Source organism: Microcaecilia unicolor, chromosome 6, assembly GCF_901765095.1.
Source record: "Microcaecilia unicolor chromosome 6, aMicUni1.1, whole genome shotgun sequence".
Classification (NCBI taxonomy): Eukaryota; Metazoa; Chordata; class Amphibia; order Gymnophiona; family Siphonopidae; genus Microcaecilia; species Microcaecilia unicolor.
This window is the reverse complement of record NC_044036.1, coordinates 40,422,626-40,448,585: the sequence shown is the minus strand read 5'-3', so window position 1 is coordinate 40,448,585 and position 25,960 is coordinate 40,422,626. Positions and strand designations below refer to the sequence as shown.

The 25,960-nt window shown below is 43.8% G+C and overlaps 1 protein-coding gene across 2 annotated transcripts in view; it reads right to left on the bottom strand.

Annotated features, from left to right (window-relative positions):
• PGM1 (phosphoglucomutase 1) overlaps window positions 1-25,960 on the bottom strand; it is a 76,384-nt gene that overhangs the window by 35,207 nt on the left and 15,217 nt on the right. The window contains exons 1-5 of one of the 2 annotated variants that reach the window (XM_030207009.1): window positions 18,651-18,926; window positions 11,283-11,445; window positions 8,145-8,291; window positions 7,180-7,305; window positions 3,296-3,486 (exon numbers count right to left, since the gene is read on the bottom strand). In XM_030207009.1, the coding sequence (XP_030062869.1) occupies window positions 3,296-3,486; window positions 7,180-7,305; window positions 8,145-8,291; window positions 11,283-11,445; window positions 18,651-18,908 (885 nt within the window). In that variant the 5' untranslated portion in view covers window positions 18,909-18,926. Of the gene's footprint in view, window positions 1-3,295; window positions 3,487-7,179; window positions 7,306-8,144; window positions 8,292-11,282; window positions 11,446-18,650; window positions 18,927-25,960 lie in introns of those variants that run through there. The other variant, XM_030207010.1, reaches the window with a different exon arrangement.

Genomic DNA, 25,960 nt, shown 5'->3' with positions numbered 1-25,960 from the left:
TTGAGCCCCAAGGGTTGCAGCTTGATCCTAAATACACTCTGAGACTTCAAACAATGGTGACAGTCACAAGGGATTATCCCTTTGATAGATGGTCTGAGCTGTTTAGCAATTATATTGGACATTAATTTGGGGGTTGATAAGGAGGGGGTGGGATACAGTAGTGACACCATTGTCTCCTAATATGAGGGTTGCTTTAGAGGATAAAAGAGTTCAGGCCCCTATAGCTTTGGGGACCATTAGATGTTGGTTACGGGAGATGAGTAGTGGAGAAAGTCAGACGTAAGGGATGGAAGAAGGTGGGGGGTAGTGAACCACATGACTGGGTAGGAGGGGAGGGGTGAGTCTGTACAAATGTTTCATAAAGGTTGGGATGTTTTATAATTTACTAATCACATTTGATGGGTGGTGCATTGGGGGGTTCTGGGTAAGTAAAAGGGATACTCTTATAGAAGTCTGATGACAGATCTCACTTTTTTTTTGTGATTATGTGATAAGATAAAAAAAGTTGCAATGATGTACACTTCACTGATTTCGTATATTATTTATTTTAGTGTATTTCTATCCCACATTTTCCCACTAGCGCAGGCACAATGTGGCGTACAGTAACTCAAGAAAAATTACAATGAAAGAAAGGTAGAGACATAGGATGACAGCGTGAGGTTGAATTCACAGGAAAGACATGGGAATGAAAAACAGTCCAACAAGTGCATTTGGGATATTTTTACAGCTGTAATTGTCTATTGCTTATGTTTGATTTATTCTTACTGTACACCGCCTCGAGTGAATTCTTTCAAAAAGGTGGTAAATAAATCCAAATAAATAAATAAATAAATATATACAAACACATACATACACACACATATACACCACTTGTACCAATGACTCTAGACGGGAGGTACTGCCTCTATAGCAAACTATCCCCTGGATTCTACATATGGCACCTAAATTTGAATGCACAAATCGAGTTAATGAGCCCTATCAATAATGGGGTGCTAACAACTAATTACTGAAGTTAACTGGCACTCATTAAAATTTGCATCTGGCTGCACACTATTCTATAAGGAATGGCTCCTAATTCTACTAGCATGTTACCGGTTCCTCTACCCTACTGTTTAGTCCTGGATTATCACTCAGGAAACTACTTCCTATGCTGGTTCAAACCTCTGAAATATGTTCTCTTTGGAATATGTTAACCGTCCACATAAAAATGGAAACTTTTTATTAAACATTAAAAAAAAAACTCAAGACACGGCTTTTCAAATGTACTTTCAGTACTTGAATATCCTCAACAGAAAGCAGACAGAAACAAAAAAAAGGCAAAGATCTGCCACAGAAATGGCAAATCAAAAGAAAAAAAGCAGATCAAAAAAGACAAAAAAATAGAACAGGAGGGTAACAGAAGAAGTGGTTTATTACAAGTTACCCGACGTGGCCACGTTTCGCCCTCAGGCTGCATCAGGGGTAAAAAAACTAATAGGGGTAAAAAGCAAAGTGAACCCCTAAAAGTAGTCCTACAACCACCTTACATAAGTGCTTCCCAAGCTTACTCAGCAAACTTCACAATGCTATGTTGACTGGCAGCATTAGTTTTTTTTACCCCTGACGCAGCCTGAGGGCGAAACGTGGCCACGTCGGGTAACTTGTAATAAATCACTTCTTCTGTTACCCTCCTGTTCTATTTTTTTGTCTTTTTTGATCTGCTTTTTTTCTTTTGACTTGAATATCCTCAATACAATCACTATTGCTCTACTTGGTTTTTTTCTTCTTTTCTTTTCTTCTTCTGTATTTTTATTTCTCTTGAATTTTATCATTGTGACGTGCATTGCAGCAACTTTTGCTAACTTCGGTATATCAAATTTTTGTAAATAAAATAGAAATAAAAGCTCTGTGGTTTCAATTCACACTGAAATTGCTTTCATAACTACTTAAGATGTAGCATATAATGAACTTTCCCCCCTCCAATCTAATAGACAGTATTTCAGAGGGCAAACTTAGAAAGCATTTCACGGGTATTACAGGGGTTTTTATACACACAGATCTAAGGGGTCCTGCACTGGTGTAGACGTGTGTATTGGATGTACGCAGGTCCATTTTTCAGAGCACCTGCAAAAAAGGCCTTTTTTTTTTTAGTTGAAAATGGACGTGCAGCAAAATAAAAATTGGCACGCGTCTATTTTGGGCCTGACACCTTACCGCCACCCACTGACTTAGTGGTAAGATCTCACACGTTAACTGGGGGATAGATGTCAGTGAGTGTACACTGCCAGAGTGGATGCACATAAAAAATGAAATTATCGCCCGGACCACATGGTAATTGGCTATAACTGGTGTCAATTAACACCAGTTATAGCCAATTAACTTCAACTTCAATAGCAGCTAATTATTGAATTGTTACACATATAACTGACACTATTCTGTAACCTGTGTGAACAAGTTATAGAATTAGGCGGATTATGTGCATCATTTTCCATGAAAGATTAGCTGCACAAAGTGTAGGTACGACGTTTCCATAGATACTTTCCAGGCGATATTCAGTTCTATTTAACCGGCCAAGAATGGCTCCTAGCTGGTTAAATAGCACTTAACGGCTAAGCGCTGATGCTCAGTGCAAGACAGCCGGTTATCTCCACTGAAAATTAGCGCTTAGCACATTGGGCCTTATTCTATAAAAGTTATTCCCCTAAATTTAAATTATGAGCACACCCTATGCTCCAAAACAGATTATGCTTGTAATTTAGGAGCATTAATTGTGCTCACAAATTAGAAGCATAAATTTTAGGAGCGTAAATTTAAGGAGCATAACCTTTGTAGAATAAGGCCTATAGCAGATAACCAGTTATACTGTGCGATATAACCGGCTAGCCACGAATGTTCAGCGCTTCACCCGATAAGCTTAGAGGCTTAAATAGCAGTCCATCTTTGGCCGCTATAAACTTAACCGACCATTGCTGAATATTAACTTGGCTGGTTAAGTTTAAACTGGACAAAAATAACCCAGATATTCAGTGCTGGTCACCCGAAACAGCCCAACATTGAATGTGCGGGTTCAACGCTGATCACAGGATTTAGCCAGCCTGCCTCCTGCGGGCTGAATACTGGCCAGTTTGGACCCATGGGAAGTTTCAAAGTGAAAGCACATGCACTCTTTCATCTCAAAACTATGTGCAAACCTCCAGGGTTGAGGGCTTTTTCCCCAAAATGTATCATCTGAAAATTACGCCATCTTGTATAATTAAGCGATTGCAGCCTTAATCTGCCCAGGAAACAAAAGGAATTCGACTTCCCCCTCATTTACCCCATCTCCATCGAAGGCAGCTCCAAAGTCGTGTTCTCCTGTCTTCATCGTCTCTACCAGTTCAGAGGCATAGGTCAGGTTCGGGTCCGGGTGGTGACCGCCAAAGTCCTCCAAAGGGATAGAGTTTACAGCCGAGTTTGCAGGGGCTCCCAGCTCTTCACACAGAATCTTCTTTGCATACGGTCCAACAACTAGTGTTGAGAAACAACGCAATTAAATGAATACAAGAAAGAAGAGACACATACCAACAGCCCCGCAATATACTACAATGATTGAAAAGAGAAAAACATACAAATTCTGAATTATCATCTGTAAACAAATACATCCACATGCACAAAATCTTGCTTATAATTTACAGTGCTTATACATATATCATACCGTCGATATGCACTATGGATCGGGATATTTATTTATTTGTTACATTTGTATCCCACATTTTCCCACACATTTGCAGGCTCAATGTGGCTTACCTAATACCGTGAAGGCAGTCGCCAAGTCCAGTATGGGAATAGTACAAAATGTTATAGTGGGATAGGGAAGATAAGATTCAATCAAGTTGGGTTTGAGGTAAAAGGGTTTGTCAATGTTCAATACGATCTTTGATAGTGAAGTGTTGCAGGGTTGAGTCACCTAAGTTGGGTCATTTGGATATGCCTTTCCGAATAGGTGAGTCTTTAATAATTTTCAGAATTTTAGGTGATCATAAGTTGTTTTCCCCACTTGTGGCAGTGCATTCCACAGGCGCGTGCTTATGTAAGAAAAGTTGGACGCATGGGTTGTCTTGTATTTTAAATGGGAAGCCCTCTAAGAATTTATATGAGCAACATATCCATATACATATTAGGGATGGGCATTCGTTTGCATAAAAATCCAAGGGATAGACACAGGATAGGGTGTTTTATTTGTTCACAAAAGAGCAGTGTGATTTGGATGAGGTTGTATCTGATAAGGTGGTCAAATAGGTAGACAAGGTGACAGGAAAAGCCAGAAGAATGCTTAGGTGTACAGGGTTAGGACTGGCCAGCAGGAAAAGGAGGTGATAGTGCCACTGTATAGGTCTGTTTTTTGTTTAAATAGTTTTTAATTAAAGCTTTATGACAAACAACACACACAGCATATTTACTGGCGAGATCTCATTTGGAGTACTGTGTGCAGTTCTGAAGACCACACTTTCCAAGATGGAGCTGGCCCAGAGGGTGGCTACTAAAATGGTCAATGATCTTCATTATAAAGCATATGAAGGCGGACAAAGATCTAAACATGTATACCCTGAAGGAGAGGTGGGAAAGGGGAGATGATACAGATATTTAAATAATTCCAAGGTATAAGGGGGGGGGGGAATTGGTCACAGGATGAGAATGAAAAGAACCATTCTCTGGAGTCAAGGAGACGTGTCTTTACAGAAAGGGTAGTGGATTTTATTTATTTATTTAATTACATTTGTGCCCCGCACTTTCCCACACATGGCAGGTTCAATGCGGCTTCCATAGTAAATGGAGTTACAAAGTCTTGAAGAAGCGTAATAACAAGTTGTAGTAAACATAGTAATAATGGGGTTTTAAGGATATGTAGATTGAACAAGGAGAGGTAAGCAAGATAGGATGATCAAAAGAAGACAGATTGGGAGGGGTAATGAGTAGGAAGGATGGATAGGAAAAGGTAGGGATAAGCATAAGGAGATAGGAAGACTTGGTCTAATGTATAATAATGGTAAGGACAGGAATCATGTGGGTGAGTTTAAGAAGTTAAGTTGGGTCATTAGTGTAAGCTCTCTTGAAGAGGTGGGTCTTTAGCATTTTTCTAAATGGTAAATGGTTGTTGATTGTTCGGATGGATCTTGGCAGAGCGTTCCAAAGCTGGCTGCCCAAAAAGGAGAAGCTGAATGCATAGGAGGTCTTGTATTCAATGGAAGAGCTTCAGTGGAAGTGATGGAGAAGAAGACGGCATCAAATTCACAAAAAATAGACAAGTACAGAGAAAGCTCTAAAAGAAGAAGAATGTATTGTAAAGACTGTGCTGTCTGTTTAGACAGAGAACCTGGACAGGACATATGGTCTTTTCTACCATCATATTCTAATGTTTGTGTTTCCAAACATCTTAACAAAAGAAGTGAATTAATGCTTCTTCAGTGTGCATGGGACACTGAAGCCAAGAAGAGATGTCTATACATTAGAAAAGCTAGGCTGAGTCAGCCTCAAGGTCCCTCAAGCACAGCATCCTGAGCCAGTCCAGGTCGCAGGTGCGAGCTAAATCCAAATCCCTTACTTTTCTCAGTAGTTCAAGACAAGTTACATTCAAGTATGTATTTGTCTGCACCCCAGAGGGGTTAGAATCTGAATTTGTACCTGAGGCAATAGAGGGTTAGTTGACTTGCCCAAGGTCACAAGAATGAGTAGTAGGATTTGAACCAGATTTCTCTCTCAGCTCACTTCTTTAAGCATTAGGCTACTCTTCCATTCCAAAACTCTACTAGAAAGATCAACGAACAGACCCATAATCATCAAGATTTGAACCTATGCAGGGAAACCCTAATGGATTTCAACTATTTATTTATTACATTTGTACCCCGCTCTTTCCCACATACAGCAGGTCCAGTGTGGCTTACATAGTAAAAGAAACCATCTTACATGGTAAAGAATACAGTAAAAACAAGGAAATGTAGGAACAGTATTATAAATTGTGATGATCATAACTACTTACATTATGAAAGGCATTACAAAGGACATGTGAAAAGAACTTAATGAACTAGAATAGAATAGAATGAACTATATCGCCTTAACCATTCAGCCATACCTACTACCTGTAGTAGAACCTGGTAGATCCCTAAAAGTAGATCAGGAAAGCATCTAAACTTTACAGGACCAGAGACACAAGAGATGTCAATGGGGACCTTGAGTTAGAAGCAAAAGAGAACATGGAGCAGATTGGATTTGTGTACCATAATGGAAGAAGGATGTCAAATGATGAATAAAATTAAAGGGATTAACACGTGATGTGATAAGAGCCTAGTGCAACTCATCACTTCCTGAAGCATTCACCAAGAGGTTAGCAGGTCAGAGCTAGATATATTTATTCATAAAATCCAGAAGCAGCGCAGAAAATCCCTGGCAAGGCTTAGATTGACATGGAAGTGCTGTAATTAGGATGGGAATCTTTACTTTGGAGGGGACGGGGGGGGGGGGCTTTTTGCTACATTTCACAGCCTGTTGCTTTTTATGGCCAGATAGAATGGGGACATTCTCCACATGCTCCACAAGCATCGTGTTAATGCTCGTTTTAGGCTTCAGGCACCCAATTTGCAACAGCACCTGCCAGCAGTTAATATTGCCTTCACTGAGACCTGTCTGACACACACAATCGCTGACTTTGCAGACCTGCTATCTTAAGATGTCACATTTAGCTGATACATCTGCACTGTACTTAGAAAGTGAGGAAGCAAAAACGGAAACACTACAAGAGAGCTACTCTTCCAAAAAGCTGCACAATACCCAGACATTTTACATTACTAGCTTTGACCCAGATGTACTAAGCCATAACCCCACAGACACAAAATAGGGAAAACATAGGTTAGTGCATCTGTTTTTTCAAATTATTAATCTGCATTAGATCAGTCATCACTTAATTGAAACCTCTTCACAGAAAGGGTGGTGAATTTGTGGAACTGCCTCCCAGAGGAGGTGGAGACAAAAACAGTATCTGAATTCAAGAGAGCTTGGGACAAGTACATAGAATCTCTAAGGGAGTGATAGGGAGAGCAGATGGCATAGATGGGCAGACTGGATAGACCACACGGTCTTTATCTGCCTACACTTTTCTATATTTCTGTTTCCCTAAATGCAACCAAGATGCCATGTTTCAGTACATAATAAGTCATGTCTTCATACCTCCATGCATAGAATCGATCCGAATCTTTAAGCGATTGGGTCCTGACAGCAGCTCCTTCAGTGCGCTAAAGTCAAAGATGTTTCGCAGCATATTAGCGTAAGCTTCCACGGAGTCCACAATTTCAACTGGGGGAAAAAACCCAACACACACAAGCCACCTGTAGTTAACAGTAACCACAGTAAGATCAGAACTTCCAGCTTTTAAAGTTAGCTTTTATATTTACAGTCCCGTCCATAATAGACTTTTCTTTAACCACCCTTGAACCCCATTAAAAAGGAACAGAAATGGGTCTTATCCTTCAAATTTTGAGGCTTATAAGGTTAGAAAAAAAAAAAAAAGGCAGACCTTCCACAAAGTGACTCCATTTCCTTTTCAGGAAGATCAGACTTTATCCACAATCAAAATACACTGGGGCCAATATTCAGACCACGGGAGGCAGCCTGGTTAACTCCTGTGGTTGGCAGCAAACCCAGAAATTCAATGCCAAGCTGTATGCGGTGACCGGAATTTAATTTCGGGGTTTTTTGGGCCACAATGAACATAGCTGGTTAGGTCGATATTCATTAGCTGACGGCTAAGTTATAGCAGCCAAAGATAGACCTGCTCTTTACTTGGGTATATCTGACCGCTAAACTTAGCCGGTCAGCCAATGAACACTGGCGTTAACCAGCTGTGTTGTGACTGGGCTAGCTGCTAAGCACTAATATTCAGCACAAGATAGCTGGCTATCTTGGCTGAATATTAGCGATCAGCTGGCTTAAGGCTATTTAACCAGCCAGGAGCCGTTCCTGGATGGTTAAGTAACGCTGGAAATCGGACAGATTGTCGTTACTCTTCTGATAACCTCTTAGTTTTCCGAATACTGCTGTATAATTAAACCTCACCGCTATGAGATTTATGTCAATATTAAAACAAAAAATGTAATCAACATATATTTACACGGAAAGACCATCACCCCGTGTACCTGTAAACGGCTTGAACTTGTTCTCCAGGTCAAACTGCTGCTTCCCAATGGTACTCAGGTCTACTTTCAGGTCGGGGCAAATTGCATATTCTTCAATAGTCTTGCTAATTTGGAAAATCTTATCTGTAATAGCTTCAGGAGCAGGACCTGGAAGTGTAACCAGCACAGTGAAAGATACGCACTGTTTACAGTACTGAAACAATAAAAAGAGTAAACTTAAAACCGACGTACCAGTGACAATACAAGAGAAGGCGGATAAGTATCACTCATTTGCAAATATCTTATATGTCAGTTTCTCTCTCTCTCTCTTTTACATAAGAACAAACAGGTAATGCTATAAAAAAAATCCAAGTTAACAATATTATAAAAGCTCTCAACAGTATGGGGCCCTTTAACTAAAGGATTTTTTTTTTTTTTTAGTTACATTTGTACCCTGCGCTTTCCCACTCATGGCAGGCTCAATGCAGCTTACATGGGGCAATGGAGGGTTAAGTGACTTGCCTAGAGTCACAAGGAGCTGCCTGTGCCTGAAGTGAGAATTGAACTCAGTTCCTCAGGACCAAAGTCCACCACCCTAACCACTAGGCCACTCCTCCGCTGTTGCTACTATTTGAGATTCTACATGGAATTCCACTAGCAACATTCCATGTAGAAGTTGGCCCTTGCAGATCACCAATGTGGCCGCGCAGGCTTCTGCTTCTGTGAGTCTGACGTCCTGCACATACGTGCAGGACGTCAGACTCACAGAAACAGAATCCTGCGTAGCCGTCTACATGGAATGTTGCTAGTGGAATAGCAACATTCCATGTAGAATCTCCAATAGTAGCAACAGAATCTCAATAGTAGCAACATTCCATGTAGAATCTGCAATAGTAGCAACATTTCATGTACAGTCTCCAATAGTATCTATTTTATTTTTGTTACATTTGTACCCTGCGCTTTCCCACTCATGGCAGGCTCAATGCGGCTTACATGGGGCAATGGAGGGTTAAGTGACTTGCCCAGAGTCACAAAGAGCTGCCTGTGCCTGAAGTGGGAATCGAATTCAGTTCCTCCATTCCCCAGGACCAAAGTCCACCACCCTAACCACTAGGCCACTCCTCCGCTGTTGCTACTATTTGAGATTCTACATGGAATGTTGCTATTCCAACATTCCATGTTCCTCCACTGTTGGTACTATTTGAGATTGCAACATTCCATGTAGAAGTCGGCCCTTGCAGATCATGGTAGGCTGCGTGGGAAGTGGCGTAGCCACAGGTGGGCCTGGGCCCACCCAGTTAGGGCTCAGGCCCACCCAACACTAGCACACATTTAGCTTGGCCAGACTTCCCCCTGATGGTAACAAAAACACTGCTCTCCACAATAGTTTTCAGCGCATGCTTGCTGCAGGCTGCCAAGGTGCAGAGAAACATTTTTCCACCAGCTGGTGCCCACCCACTTCTTGCCTAGGCCCACCCAAAATCTGCTGTCTGGCTACGCCCCGCAGCGTGGGTAGTGTACGCTGAAACAGCACCGCTGCGGGGTGCGCCAAGGTGTCCCGCAGTATTGTTGTGATCAGCGTGTGCTGATCCTTGTGGTAGAAAACTGAAAGTATTTTCTGGCGTGGGAGCAGGGAGTAGGCGTGTCCTGAGCTAATAGGCGTCTCCTGAGCTAATCAGGTAGCACAGCACATTACCGTGCGCTACCCCATTATAGCGGGAGTAGCGCAGGAGCCTCTACCGCCTCCTAAATAGGTGGCAGTAAGGGCTCCCAGTGGTGATGGCCACACGCTAGTGGGAAAATTAACATGTAACCATTTAAAAAAAAAAAAAAAAAAGGGAAAGCGGCCATTTTTCAGCCACACTAGAAAGTGGCCGAAGTGTGCGGCAAACCCACATGCTAATTGCAGTGCCATCCACTTTCTAGCGTGGCTCAGAAACTGGCCTAGTGCGTTCTTATGCAGGACATTCCCACATGCTAAGCCCCATTTTTAGTGCGATCATCAAAAAGGGCTTTTTTCCCCCCCATTTCTTGAATTAACATTAGTGTTCAGTCACTGAAAAAAAAAAAATTACTGCAGGAGCACTTGCTGCCTCCTATTTAGGAGGTACTAAAGACTCCTGTGTTATGTACACACTACCCAATTAGCATATCTATACCCGATCTCTGCCCCCAACATGCCCCTCCCCCTCCAAAATGTGTGTGTGTATACATACATACATACACACACATATATACACATATACGTACATATACCAGGGGCGTAGCCAGACTTTGGCAGGAGGGGGGGTCCAGAGCCCGGAGGTGAGGGGGCACATTTTAGCTCCCCCCTGGCGCCACCAACCCCCCATCAGCCATTATTGACCCCCCCCCACCAACTCTGAAGACCCCTGCCGACTCCACTCTCAACCCCCCTCCCGCCGCCAACCCTCCCCCGCCGTGGGCTACCTTTGCTGGCGGGGGACCCCAATCCCCGCCAGCCGAGGAGGTCCTCTTCTTCCTGCGAAGCCCAGGACGTCAGAAACAGAACGAAGCCTTCACGGAAAGAAGAGGACCTCCTCGGCTGGCGGGGATTGGGGTCCCCTGCCAGCAAAGGTAGCCCACGGCGGGGGTGGGAGGGGTGGGGGCGAGAAGGGCGTCGGCAGGGGGGTCCAGGGCCAAATCTACAGGGGCCCAGGCCCCCCTAGCTACGCCACTGATACATACATACATATGGAGAGAAAGAGAGAGAGATACACACATCTCCCACATACCTATGGCACACAGATGGCGAAACTAATGCGCAATCCTTTAGCGTGTCCCACATTAGGCCATTTTTGTCATGTTAGACATGCTTTAGCACCTAACACAGCTTAGTAAAAGGGTCCCTATATTAATTTGTATGTCTGTTATTGTACATTAATCTCTGAAGCCTCATGATGTACAATAAGCATCAGTTTCTTTTGGTGGGTTCCATGAAAGGTATCACAGCCTCCAGTGCATCCTGGGAGCAACAAATACTTTAATCCCACTGCCAATTCTACAATGCATTTTTTAAATGGATTAGTCTAAGAAAACATAAAAAAGATTCCAAGAATACAAAGATAGCAGTATTCAGTCAACTTATGGTTAATATGTGAAATACATCCCCCACCAGAAGACCTCTGGACATTAACTTGCCTCCATTGGAAGTATTGAATTTAATGCCAAAGTCGCCATTGGGTCCACCAGGGTTGTGGCTCGCAGTCAAAATGATGCCACCGATAGCTTTGATTTTTCTAATAATACAGGACACAGCTGGTGTGGAGAGAATTCCATTCTGTCCAATTACTAATCGACCAATCTAAAAAAAAAAAAATATATACACACAAGAAGAACAAACTGGTTTATGATTAATTTGACCTTGTTAACTTGGGTTCCTTTTACAAAACCGAGCTAGTGATTCCCATGCAGCAAACGCGACGAAGGCCATTCAATTCCTATGGGATTCGTCGCATTTGTCTCGCTGGAATCGCTAGCCAGGGGCGTAGCCAGATGGCCACTTTTAGATGGGCGGGCATGGAATTCACCCCTCTCCCCTTCAGTACCCCTCTCGGTTTGCTCCTCTCTCCACCCTCCCTGCCCACAAACCCCAAATATTAAATACTTCAGCTGGCTGGGATCCCCAAACCTCCTCCTCAAGCAGCCAGCACGCTTCCAAACGGCAGCCAGCAGCACTTACCTGAAACTAATGTTGTTGCCAGCAGGCCGTGCACGCTCAGTACTTTTGCACGTGCGAAAACTGAGCATTTGCAGACATAGGAGCCAACTTTTCAAAATTATTGGGGGTGCTAAGCCCAGCGAACATAACCCTTCCTTGGACACAAACAAGGAATTTTCTCAATATTGGGGGTGCTCAAGCACCCACAGCACCTACAGAGTCGGCTCCTATGTTTGCAGAAGGGCTGGTCTCAGCGTCAGCTCAAGGCATGTGCTACTGGCTGACATTTGGAGGAGCGCTGGCTGCCCAAGGAGAGAAAATCTTCAGCTGGCAAGGATTGGGGATCTCCACCAGCCACAGCAAGAGTGTCACAATTTTGGGTGGGCATGAGTCCAAAGTGGGTGGGGGCCCTGGCCCACCTGTCACTACCGTGTTTCCCCGAAAATAAGACACTGTCTTATATTAATTTTTGCTCCCCAAGACCCACTAGGTCTTATTTTCAGGGGAGGCCTTATTTTTCGGGGAAACATCGGGTCGCCCCCCCCCCCCCCACCTGAGGTCGCCCCCCCCACCCCCCTCGATCGCCGGCTCCCCCCGCCCTCAGTCGCTCCCGGAACTAACCTCTTAAACGCTTCTTCACCATTCATCTTCGCACTCGCAGCAAGCAACAGGGCAGGCCACTCCTTCCTTCCGTGTCCCGCCCTCGCCTGACGTAACGTAACGTCAGGCGAGGGCGGGACACGGAAGGAAGGAGTGGCCTGCCCTGCTGCTTGCGGCGAGTGCAAAGGTGAAAGGAAGCGTTTAAGAGGTTAGTTCTGGGAGTGACTGAGGGTGGGGGGAGCCGCCGATCGAGAGGGGGAGCCGGCGATCTCGGGTGGGGGGTGACCCCGATGTTTCCCCAAAAAATAAGGCCTCCCCTGCTAGGTCTTATTTTTGGAGGATGTCCTATTTTGGGGGAAACAGGGTAGCACGGCTTTTTAAAGGAGCCCTTTGCGTTTGCAATACAAATGGGTTATTTTCAATTTTAAAAAAAGTGATTTGTTTTAGGCTGATCTGGAAAATACGATAGAAATGGAAGTAAGTTGCACTCCTTGGCATGCACAGAAGATCTAACAGCACACAAGCTTATGTTCTTATGCAAATTGGAGATGGATGAACAAGGTGCTCCCTGAGAATGTGCCTTTCATCTCTGACAAAGACACAAACCTGGCTAAACATTAATTCTACACATAAAAAGATGACAGCTGTGAAGTAAAACATCCATAGAGCAGCCACTAGCAGCTTTTTAAAGAGGTGAACTCAAGGGGAAGCTACTACTTATTCCTGGGGACAGCAGCATGGAAACTTGCAACTTTTTGAGATTCTGACAGGTATTTAGGACCTGGATTGCTCACTGCTGGAAACAGGATATCATGCTTGACTAGAGTTACCATATTTGTTGTGACAAAAAACAGGAGAAAATAAAATTCAGCATACCTCGCCATGCCCCCTGTCACACCACAGCCCCACCCCTGCACCACATTGTCACCTTGACCCCTCTCCCCCAACAGCCAGATTCTGTAAGCAGTGAAAATGCTTGTAAAGTAACAGAAATGCATTTTCTTCCGTGTTAAATACAAAATGAACATAGACACGCACATTTCATGAACATGTCCACCTTTCTTTTCCCTCCCATCCATGAGCAGCATATCCCCCTCTCCTATTCTCTCTCCATCCCCTTCTATGTATTCCCCTCTTTTCCCTCACTATTCCCCCCCCATGTCCTCGTCTCCATCCCCTTCTATGTATTCCCCTCTTTTCCCTCACTATCCCCCCCCCCATGTCCTCTTGTCTCCATCCCCTTCTATATATTCCCCTCTTTTCCCTCACTCTTCCCCCCTTGTATGTCCCATGTCCAATCTTTCTTCCAGCCTCCCTCCACCCACTTTTTTTTTTTTTACAGCTCCTTCCTGTGGAAGTCTTGCGAGGCCGCCACTGGAACACTTTGCAGTCATTTTGAAGCGGTGCCGGCAGCCCCGGGCAGGAAAGAAAGAAGGGGCTCTTTCCTGCCCTGAAGAGGCTACTAGACCGCTAGGCATAACAAGGTACAGTACGGGCGGGGAGAACACCCTGAGGCCCGCCCGCAAACCCGGACAAACGGGCAGGCTGGCAAAACCCGCCCGGACCTCCCGTGGTGTCCTAAAAAAGAAGACATGGTCCAGGTAAACCTGGACACGTGGTAACCCTATGCTTGATGGACCTTTTGTCTGACCCAGTGTGGCAATTCTTATTTTTTTTTTTTTGTGTGTGCGTGTACTTCTACTACAATGAGTCCTAGTTTCTCTACAAAGCAAATGACATCCCTGGGTATTCTATGATGGCATAAAAAAAAAAAGATCAAACAGGCAAAGAAAATCAACAATTTCCTATAGGTATTCTGTACACCGAGTGAGGAAATAGAGCGAAGATCTTCAAGTACCGAGCAACGCATTCCGAGACCGAGAAAATGTGGCAGGATTTTATTTTTTGTTACATTTGTACCCCGCGCTTTCCCACTCATGGCAAGCTCAATGCGGCTTTATACAGGTACTTATTTGTACCCAGAGTCACAAGGAGCTACCTGTGCCTGAAGTGGGAATCAAACTCGGTTCCCCAGGACCAAAGTCCACCACCCTAACCACTAGGCCACTCCTCCACTGTTGCTACTATTTGAGATTCTACATGGAATGTTGCTGCTATTCCACTAGCAACATTCAATGTAGAAGTCGGCCCTTGCAGATCACCAATGTGGCCGCGCAGGCTTCTGCTTCTGTGAGTCTGACGTCCTGCACGTCAGACTCACAGAAACAGAAGCCTGTGCAGCCTTCTACATGGAATGTTGCTAGTGGAATAGCAACATTCCATGTAGAATCTCCAATAGTAGCAACAGAATCTCCAATAGTAGCAACATTCCATGTAGAAGTCGGAACTTGCAGATCACCAATATGGCCGCGCAGGCTTCTGCGAGTCTGACGTCCTGCACGTACGGACGTCAGACTCACAGAAACAGAAGCCTGCGCAGCCTTCTACATGGAATGTTGCTAGTGGAATAGCAACATTCCATGTAGAATCTCCAATAGCAGCAACATTCCATGTAGAATCTCCAATAGTATCTATTTTATTTTTGTTACATTTGTACCCCGCACTTTCCCACTCATGGCAGGCTCAATGCGGCTTACATGGGGCAATGGAGAGTTAAGTGACTTGCCCAGAATCACAAGGAGTTGCCTGTGCCTGAAGTGGGAATCGAACTCAGTTCCTCAGGACCAAAGTCCACCACCCTAACCACTAGGCCACTCCTCCACTCCAGAAAGCTATTAAAGTTCTTTCCTATTGTTTTGGGTGTCACAGGCTTGATTAAAAGAAATGCCAGCACACCTGCATAAGTTGCCAATACATGTAACATCTTGTGAACTCAAGAGGGAAGCTCTCTTTGGCAGGAGTGCTGGGGGGGGGTGCAAGATTCCCCCCCCCCCCCCGGCTTCCAAGGGGGGCTTGGCACCAGCAACAGAAGAGTCGCTTTCTTAGCTTCCAGTGGCAGGCACAGGCAGAAAGCTGGATTGGTCTCTTCTTCCTGTGTGCTGGATTATCCTGTTAACTCTTCTGCCGGCCATGTCCTGCCTCCTAAGTGAAGTACTTCCTATTTCTGCATAGGCAGGAGGGGACCTGGCAGGAAGGAGGAGACGCAGCCGGAAGCGCAGAATTAATGTGATAACCCGGTACACAGGAGCAGGAGACAGACCAAATGAGCAGTAAGCTACTACCAGGTGGGGGCCTGGGGGTGGGGGCCACCCTCAAGATTGTTTGCCCTGGGCTCAGCTTGGTCTCTCAGCAGCACTGCTCTTTGGCACGATGTGAGTACTATGGCAAGTGTTAACAGTAAATCTGAGAGATTGAGATCATACTCCATATACCCTGGTTAATGAAGGAGGCTCATTACTGTTATAGTATTTGCAGAACTAATGCATTTGGAGACTTTGCCTCGGACAGAAACTCTTTAGAGCCCAATATTCAGAGTGCGGGACTTAGCCTGGCTAATTCTCGTGGTCGGTGCTGAGCCCAGATAATCAATGCTGGGCTGTTTCCGGTGACTGGCAATGAATATCCAGGTAATTTTTGGTCAGTTTGTAACTTAACCGGCCAAGCCAATATGCGGAGTGGAGGACTGGCCTAGTGGTTAGGGTGGTGGACTTTGGTCCTGAGGAACTGAGTTCAATTCCCACTTCAGGCACAGGCAGCTCCTTGTGACTCTGGGCAAGTCACTTAACTCTCCATTGCCCCATGTAAGCCGCATTGAGCCTGCCATGAGTGGGAAAGCGCGGGGTACAAATGTAACAAAACAATATTCAGCCTTATGTAATGCATTCGTTGGGATAGCATGTTCATGCTGTTATAGCAGCTTCATTTTATTATGCCATAACCGAGTTATACCTCCTTTGTATGCGGTCACTACTGTCTGATGATGCTTGTATATGCACATATTCACATTTTTGATGCTATTGTAATGAGATCTCTCTATTATACACACATACATTTTTGCTTGTATTGTCGTGTGTGTCATTACTATTATATTGTATATTGTTACATTTATACAAATTTGTTTTCTATATTTTGTTTTTTATCATTATGAGTTTATGAGTTCATGTTTTAATTTTGTACATTCAAATTTTATGTTCTTAGACCCCTGAAGAAGGCTTGTTGCCAAAACACAGACTGTGTTAGGTCCCCAATAAACTTGTTTTGAAGCTCTCACTCTATTGCTTAGGCTGGTCATTTGGACTTGGTCTTGCTTCCACACTTGGTTTGCTGCGCTTACTATACTTAAAAACACTTGTCTAACAAAGTTACTGTAAATGGGCCTATGGACCCTTTTTCTATAGCGAGATTATCATTGGATATGGCTTTTCCCATAGGAGTTCTCTCAGTGGTCTAATCCTGGGGTTAATACAGTAATCCAAGAGAAAATTCTGGGAGAGTTGGAGAAGAACCCAGAGAGACAGAAGTCAGTCTCTTTTCTCTGAGCTAGAGGGGGTTGCAGGGAGCACGTTATTTGTCTCTATGCTGGTGCCCTTAACATTTCACTCTGTATTTTGTCCCTGTGTTTATTTTATGGAGTGGAGAGTTTCCTCACATCAAACAAACAAGTAATAGACCTCTTGAGTTTGTCTTCAAGAAAAAATATCCCAAGTCAAGTGGAAACAGAGACCCCAGCAGTGAACAGAGAATGGTAGAGAGCAAATGTTAGGCGTTGGGAGATTGGCTAACCCAGACTGCTGGGGAGGAGGAGGATGGTGTTGCCGAAACTGTTGATGTCTACAGAATTCAAGAAAAGAAGAGCAGACATCTAGAAACTGGAGGCACAATAGCTGTCCTGGGGAGCCGGCACCACCACCAGTCCAAAAGGAACCTAAATTCAAGAAGGGAACTGAGGACATTCTAAGAGAATAAGCAGAGAAGAATCAGAACTAGGGTTACCATATGTCTGGATTTCCCTAACCATGTCCTCCTTTTCAGGGGACTATAGGAGGTCCAGGTGTTTTTTTTTCCCAGCCTGCCCGTTTGTCTGGGTGAGCGGGCTGGCTGGCTGGCAGGCCTCAGGGTGCCCTCCCCAAACATACCTTAACGCAACCTGGTGGTCTAGTGGTGGCATCTTTGGGGCAGGAAAAAAAAAACCTCTTTCCTGTCCACTTCCACTGACCTACTTGCTGCTGCTGCTGTTTCAAGATGGCTGCCGAGAATTCAAGCGACTGCCTTGCGAGACTTCCAGTGGCTAGTATGTTTTATTTGAGGGTACTGTAGCTACTTTTTTCTTCAGATTTGATTTTAATCATAATTGTATAATTTATTGATTGTTTCCTATTAGTGAAAATGTTCAATTGAGTAGATGTATCTATTTTACTGAAATTTTGTTGTTAAAGAATACAGTTTTTAAAATGTATTCCAAGATGTTGCTACTACTCAGATGTACAGTTTGCAGTTTACCTAATCACTCTTAAAACGTACAGCAAAATGTAAAAAAAATTGTTTTTCTTTTCTTAGTTTCAAACCATCTTTATACAACAGCACAAACTAATGAATTTACAAAAATCAAGAGTTTAACCCCAAATCTCACAGCTATAGCTTTCGCAATACAACACTATTTTTGAAATTTCAGATCTGAATGAGACTTGCCGGCTATGTAATGGAGTCTCAGTGCGTTACGAGAAAGAAATCACTTTTCTTCAATGACGGCCAGGCAAGCAGATTTAAAATCAGCATAACGCAAGTAATGTGATTTCCCCCCCCCCCCCCCCACCACCGTGAAACTATTAAAAACAGACCACCTTAAAAAAAAATTATATATATATGTGGAATTCTTATCCCTTGGGAAATTACAAACATGGAGGTTTATTTGTTTTCATTTGACTTTATAGACATGTTGGTTGTAAAATTGGGGGCAGACCACTGAAGAGAGCCTGGCTCAATGCTCAATAGAGGAATATGGAACACCTCCAATCCCCAACCTATTGCCATAGCTGATAATGCTAGCCAGTAGTAAATGCCGAACAATAATACAAAACAAATGCACAGCAAATATGGCATGATCATAAAACGTCACTAGGTAGCTTGACTTTCTATCCTATTTAAATGCACCAGCCTATCCCCATACCAATCTTACACTAAAATAAATGCAAATTCTATGCGATACGATTCAGAGCAGCAAAAGCAGTCAACTGCAACGTAACGGGAAACAAGAAAGCAAAATACACTAGCACTAGTTATGAACTAGACTTAAGAGAAAGAGAGGCAGAGACAAATCAGCCAGAGTGCCAGATTCCTCACATACTAACCCCATTGGCAGCAGCCATCCGACCTATGATTTCTATCGCAGATTTATTAAAATATCTACCATCTCCTCCCACCACCACGGTGGATCCCTGTCGGTCTCTCAGGTCTATGGAAAAAAATATACTCTGGATAAAATTTTGCAAGTAATTTGCCTTGGTTTCAAAATAATGCGTCTTCTTTCTTAATCCACTGGTTCCCGGTTTCTGGTCATAGTAGGGTGCTGTAGGCAAAGTGAGTAATCGCAAAGGTCTATCATCCATTTCTCTAACTCATCAACATGCATAAAACAACAAAATAGTTTCTGTGGAAAATGAAAGAAATTACTCTGAACACCAGCTAGGGCAGATCTACTTGTTAGATATTCACTGAAGCAAGTCGAGTGCACAAAAATAGCACCTTGGCCCCGTAAGCCGAACGTGGTTTCGGTAACACTAGAAGATTTCACTCAAGCACTTGCCCTGGAAGATCACTGTCAAAAGAGAGAATACGTGTAGGATTCAGACTTGTAGAAATGCAAAGGGATCATTCTTATTGATTTCAAATTCTGGTGTGTGGTACTGTGCAATTCCTTCGTCACTTTCAGCTTCAGTGGTGTCTGCTTGCTCACATTTTTCTTTGGGGTTGGGGGAAGAGGCAGTAAATGCTCAGAGGCTGTTTGGTAGGTCAGGCTTCAGCCAGAACAACTGATTTGCTACCAGGCTCTGCTCTCCAAGCCAGTGCAAAACTGAAAAGGTTTCAGCTCAACAAGCAGATTTGGACAACCAGCCTCAACTCGAACTCCAGTCTCCCAGTTCCTCAGCATCTTGGATGGGAGGAGAGTGTTGGTTCATGATAGCCCAAGGAACTTGAATGTCACTCTTAAAATGGAAATCCAAAGAGATGGTATGACAATTTTCTTGTATATGTAAAATAGTATGGTTGCCACATTAGTACACTTTAAAAGGTTAACTGAAATAAAACAAAAAATGATCTTTTTAATGGACTAACAAAACATTTTTTGACCAATTTTCAAAGGAAATGCCGCCTTCTGCAGGTTAGAAAAAAATATTTTTGACCTGAAGAAAGCGGCAACGCCTTTGAAACTTAGTCAAAAAATGTACTAAGAGTAAAAAAGGTAATCTTTTTTTTGTTTTTGCTTTATTTCTACTTAATCATCTTGTATAGAATAGGATGTGACTCTCTAACAATTATGACTTAGGTGTTTTATAAGATGTAACGGTCTTTGTATTTTTTTTTTTTGTTACATTTGTACCCCACACTTTCCCACTCATGGCAGGCTCAATGCGGCTTACATGGGGCAATGGAGGGTTAAGTGACTTGCCCAGAGTCACAAGGAGCTGCCTGTGCCTGAAGTGGGAATTGAACTCACTTCCTCAGTTCCCCAGGACCAAAGTCCACCACCCTAACCACTAGGCCGCTCCTCCACCCATTTGTTAAAATAGTAACTGTATAATTTGAAGAGTGGTACGTTCTTGCCCACTTCTTTGCTGACTGAAATCACCGCACACCCAAAGGGCATTCAGAGACCCCCTGTGTCCAGAAAGGAGAGCTGATGCTAGTGGATCTGTAAAGACACAGGACATAAGAAGAATCAAGAATTATGGGGTAAATTCTATAAGTGGTGCCTAAAAAAAAATCAGTACAGAAAATTTTACGTACCGAGCGGCATTCTATAAAGGGGATTCTTTATAGAAAAGTGTTGAGGGCATAAACCGTGCCTAACTTTAGGCAATGGCAATTAATGCCAGTGCCGAAATTAGGTGCAGTTTGGCAAAATTCTATATTTACGCATGTAAAATTTTGGAACGTCCCCGAAATGCCCCTAATCACCCCTCCCAAAATTTATGCGTGGATCATTATAGAATACGATATGCGCGTAAATCCTAAGGCCAATTAATGTCAATAATTGGTTGTTAGCCACCAACTGTTGGTGCCGACTGGCTTGTTAAGCAATTGTGTCCACAAATCGGCTACGTGCACTCCTTTGCGCACACAACTGTAGTCGTCGTTTATAGAATCTGGGGGATAGAGGGTGATTCTAAAACAAGTTGGCTAAAACACAACAGGTGCCTACTTTCCTTTATAGAATACTAGCCGTTAAGCCCATAAAAACGGGCGAGATTTCCAGCTACCCTCCTCGCCGCCCCTCCCTCTCCCCTCCGTGCCGGGCCCCCTGCACTGACCTGACAGCGCCTCTTACCTCTGTGTGAAAGCGCTGCAGGCAGCAGCAGATCGCTCTGCTGCTGCCTGCAGCGCTTCCACACGGAGGTGAGAGGCGCTGTCAGGTCAGTGCAGGGGGCCCAATGCGGAGGAGGGCGGGAGCGGCGGCGGGGATGGGGGGGAGAGTGGAGGTTGGTGCACGCGATGTTCATTTTCAGGCGGCAGCGTCCGACAGTGACTCCAACTCCATTTCCCTCTCTGTTTCGCCCTCTGACGTCATCACGTCTTGACGCGAGGGCGGGACAGAGAGGGAAGTCTCTACTGCGCATTTGCAGGTGAGTCGGTCACTTGCCGTTTATATGTTTGACTAGCATAACCAGATACATATATATTGTGTATACGGTTAGATGCAAGCCCTTACACCAGACACATAGGTAGTATAAACGCTCACACCTAAATTCAAGAAATATGCACATAAAACTTATAGCACTCTATACAAGGGCTAAGAGATACACAGAGGGGCATTTTCAAAAGAAACGTCTAAATCAGAATTTGGACATTTTACAAAGACGTCCAAATTCTGAACAGGAAAGGTCATTTTCGAAAAAGATGGCCGTCTATCTTTTGTGTTCGAAAATACTATGGACATCCTGTGATTTGGATGTCCTTTTCAAACAAAAGATGTCCAAATGCAAGACGTCCAAAACAGAGGAGGAGTGGCTTAATGGTTAGTGCAGCAGGCTTTGATCCTGGCAACATGGTTTCAATTCCCACTGCTGCTCCTTGTGACTTTGGGCAACTGAAAATGCACAAGAGGCATTTTTGGATATGACATTTAAGTCTGAATTTGGACGTTTTTTTGTAAAACGTCCAAAATCAGAACAGGAAAGGTCAATTTCTAAAAAAAAAAAAAAAAAGTGTACATTTTCCTTTTCAAAGTGTTGTTTGGAAAAATGTTTTGTGATTTGGGGGAGTAAGGGGAGGTGATCCCAGAGTCCCTCCAGTGGTCATCTGGGGCACATCTTGTGTGGAGTAGAGGAGCAACCTAGTGGTTAGTGCAGCAGACTTGGATCCTGGGGAAGTGGGTTCAATTCCCACTGTAGCTATTTGTTATAAAAACAGGTCTAGCTCAAAACGTCTAGACTTGGACATCTTAGTCGTCGAAGTCTTAGGAATGCCCAAGTTCCGCCTTGAACATGCCCCTGGCATGCCCCCTTGAGATTTGGACGTCCTTCTGACGGACTTCAGAGAAAGACGTCCAAAAAGAGGTTTTGATAATACTGATTTAGATGTTTCTGGGATAAACGTCCAAATGCTGACTTATGTCACTTTTTGGACATCTATCTCTTTTGAAAATGAGCCTGACAGTGAAGCTACTAAGCTAAACTGCTTTTGGCGCCTCAGTTATAAGGTTTTCTTTCGGAGCAGAATTTTCATGCAGTCTTGCAAAGTTATGTGTTACCTCACTTTGATTACTGTAACGCCTTGTTGTGTGGATTACCGCGTGGAGTGTTGCGAGCTCTCCAGGTGGCGCAGAATGCTGCAACCCGACTGCTTACTAGAGCAAGTAAGTTTGAGCATATTACCCCATATTTTTTAAAATTGCATTGGTCGTCCATTACCTGGCGGATTCAATTTAAACTACTGGTATTGGCTTCTAAGGCACTACATGGTGAGGCTCAAAAGTTGCATAAGTACTATTCTACAAGATCCTTGCAATCGCAGGACCAAGAATTGTTGACTGTTCCCTCTGTCCGCAATATTCATGTGTGGATTTTTTCCGTTGTTGGACCTCAATTGTGGAATGCTTTGTCTCTTTATATACGGCAATTGACTTCTTTGAAGGTTTTTAAGAAACAGATAAAGGCTTTGCTATTTTAGAGAGCATTTTCTGAAGCATAGTTGGCGAGGGGGGGGGGAGGGTTTAGGCTCCAAGATTAAGGTTCTGTTTATGTTTATTGAGTGTACTGACAGTGTTTTATACAATTTATGTTTGTTACAAAAAATAGGAGAAAATATTTCTTCACTCAACATGTAATTAATCTCTGGAATTCGTTTTAAAATCAGGTTTATAATACCCCCTAAGACGTCAATTAGAAAACATTCTTTCAAATCAAGTTAAAGATATTTTTGGAATAACCATGTTTTTATAGCATGTCAAAATTGCACATAATCTGTAATTTTTCTAATCCCTGATGGTAGATTATTCCATAAATCTGGGGCTTTACCATACTCTGCATGCAGTTCAACACCAGAGAAACAGAAACACAGGTTCATTTCCTGCTGTGCAAAATCTACTATGCCTGAAAACCTCCTTATTTATCCTGCTTCCTAATCACATATTGCTCGATGAGGGTTCTCTGCTGCTCCCAACTTGGCCAGCTGGTAGTGCCATCTCTTCATCAGATACACCTTACTTATATCCAAAACCATATTTTTAGTGTCCTCTTTTAAATGCCCTTCCTCCGCCCTTTCAGTTTGGAAGTCGTCTTTGCAAAATTTAAAATAGGATTGAAGACATTTATTTACAGAGGCCTATGGCTGACCTCTATAGCTTGTTCCATCCTGTGGTCATGTTTTGCAGCGAGTCATTTTCAGCTCAGTCCTGTTAATTTTTTTCATATTCATCATTTTGTAAACCACTTCAGAAGTTATGCTAAGAGGCGGTATATCAAATTTTATTAAACTTGAAAATATACAGAAAGCAGACATAGATAATATTTTCTCTCTCTACTCTCTGCTCATTTTATTTTTCTACTTCTCACTCCTGTCTCTGGTTTGTGTGTTTCTCTCTTCTCTTAACTGCCAGGGTCTCCTGTTCATTTGCCATTTCTTTTCTTGCCTTCACTTCCACTTTTACATGCATCTCTGAAACGGTTTTCACTTTCAGATGTCGTCCATTTATTTTAATACTTCCTTTCAGATTTTCTCTCTCCTCACCATTCAGTCCTCAACTATCCTCTTTCACTACAACTACCTACAGCTTTCCATCTCTGCCACTCCAGCCCTCCTATTCCCCCTCTCCATTTCCCTCATATGCCCACTCCCCTTTCTTTACCTATCACCTCATCCACCCCCTTCCTTTCTCCTCCTACCCCTTCCACATGTCCAGCATCATCCATCATCTTCTCTTCCGTTTGCCTGCTGGGCCTATCACCACCCCTCATCACTGCTGTCACCACCACCACCCTCCCACCTGGACCTGAGGTATTAAATGAGAGTCAGCATGGCATTTAGTGCTGGCGACTGTTCTGCCTGTGCTGCCCTAGGCTGATGCCTAGTCTGTCTAGTCCTGACTAAAGGACTGTGAATTATCTATAACCTGGTAGGTTGCATGACCTGAGACAACATGGTTTTATCAGATGCACATAGTACCAGTTAGTCTGATTTCTTTGACTGGGTAATAAAAACAACTAAATTAAGAACAGACCCTGGATGCAGTCTATCTGAATTTTAGCAAAGCCTTCAATACTATTCCCTACAGGAAGCTCATGAATAAACTCAGTAGCCTGGGTTGGGTCCCAAGGTCATAAACTGGATTAGATATTGAGTTGATTGACAACTGACAAGACTGTAGTGATAAATTGAACTGACAGAAGAAAAGGAGGCAGAGTATCTCAAGGTTTGGTTCTGGGACCAATTTAATATCTGAGTGATAATTATCAACGGGTTAGGAGAAGTCCATCTTTTTGCACAAAAACCTGCAACTGAGCCCCTACCACTTGCCCCATCCTTGGCCACCTTTAAATCTAGACTGAAAGCCCACCTCTTTAACATTGCTTTTGACTCGTAACCACTTGTATCCACTCGCCTCCACCTACCCTCCTCTCCTCTTTCCTCTGCACATTAATGGATTTGTTTGCTTTATTTTTTTGTCTACTAGATTGTAAGCTCTTTGAGCAGGGACTGTCTTTCTTCTATGTTTGTGCAGCGCTGCATACGCTTTGTAGCGCTATAGAAATGCTAAATAGTAGTAGTAGTACTTGGGGTAAAGCTTTTTTTTTTTTTTTAAGTTAAAGCAAGGTTACTCCTGAGGGAATGGACAATGTGAGAATGGATCTACAAAAACTGGAAGGCTGGTCAAGTACTTGGCAGCTAAGCTTTTTTTTTTTTTTTATTTCTGTTTATTAGTATATAATCATAGTAACATAGTAGATGACGACAGAAAAAGACCTGCACGGTCCATCCAGTCTGCCCAACAAGATAACTCATATGTGCTTCTTTTTGTGTATACCCTACTTTGATTTGTACCTGTGCTCTTCAGGGCACAGACCGTATAAGTCTGCACAGAACTATCCCTGCCTCCCAACCACCAGCCCCGCCTCTCACCACCGGCTCTGGCACAGACCGTATAAGTCTGCCCAGCACTATCCCCGCCTCCCAAAACCAGCTCTGGCACAGACCGTATAAGTCTGCCCAGCACTATCCCTGCCTCCCAACCACCAGCCCCGCCTCCCACCACCGGCTCTGGCACAGACCGTATAAGTCTGCCCAGCACTATCCCTGACTCCCACCACCAGCTCTGGCACAGACCGTATAAGTCTGCCCAGCACTATCCCTGACTCCCACCACCAGCTCTGGCACAGACCGTATAAGTCTGCCCAGCACTATCCCTGACTCCCACCACCAGCTCTGGCACAGACCGTATAAGTCTGCCCAGCACTATCCCTGCCTCCCAACCACCAGCCCCGCCTCCCACCACCGGCTCTGGCACAGACCGTATAAGTCTGCCCAGCACTATCCCCGCCTCCCAACACCGGCTCTGGCACAGACCGTATAAGTCTGCCCAGCACTATCCCTGCCTCCCAACCACCAGCCCCGCCTCCCACCACCGGCTCTGGCACAGACCGTATAAGTCTGCCCAGCACTATCCCTGACTCCCACCACCAGCTCTGGCACAGACCGTATAAGTCTGCCCAGCACTATCATAACACTTGAACAAGAAAATCAGAGAGGTAAAAATTACATCAAATAATAAAAAGAAAAAGGCAAATGGTTAATCTTCTTTAGATCACAATTTGAGGGGGCTTGGCAGTTAAGCTTTAATGTGATTGTGGGAACATGGACAAGGCCGGGCCCGGAGCCCTGATAAGGAAGGCTAAGAGGGACTTCGAAAAAAAAGATTGCGTTGGAGGCAAAAACACATAGTACA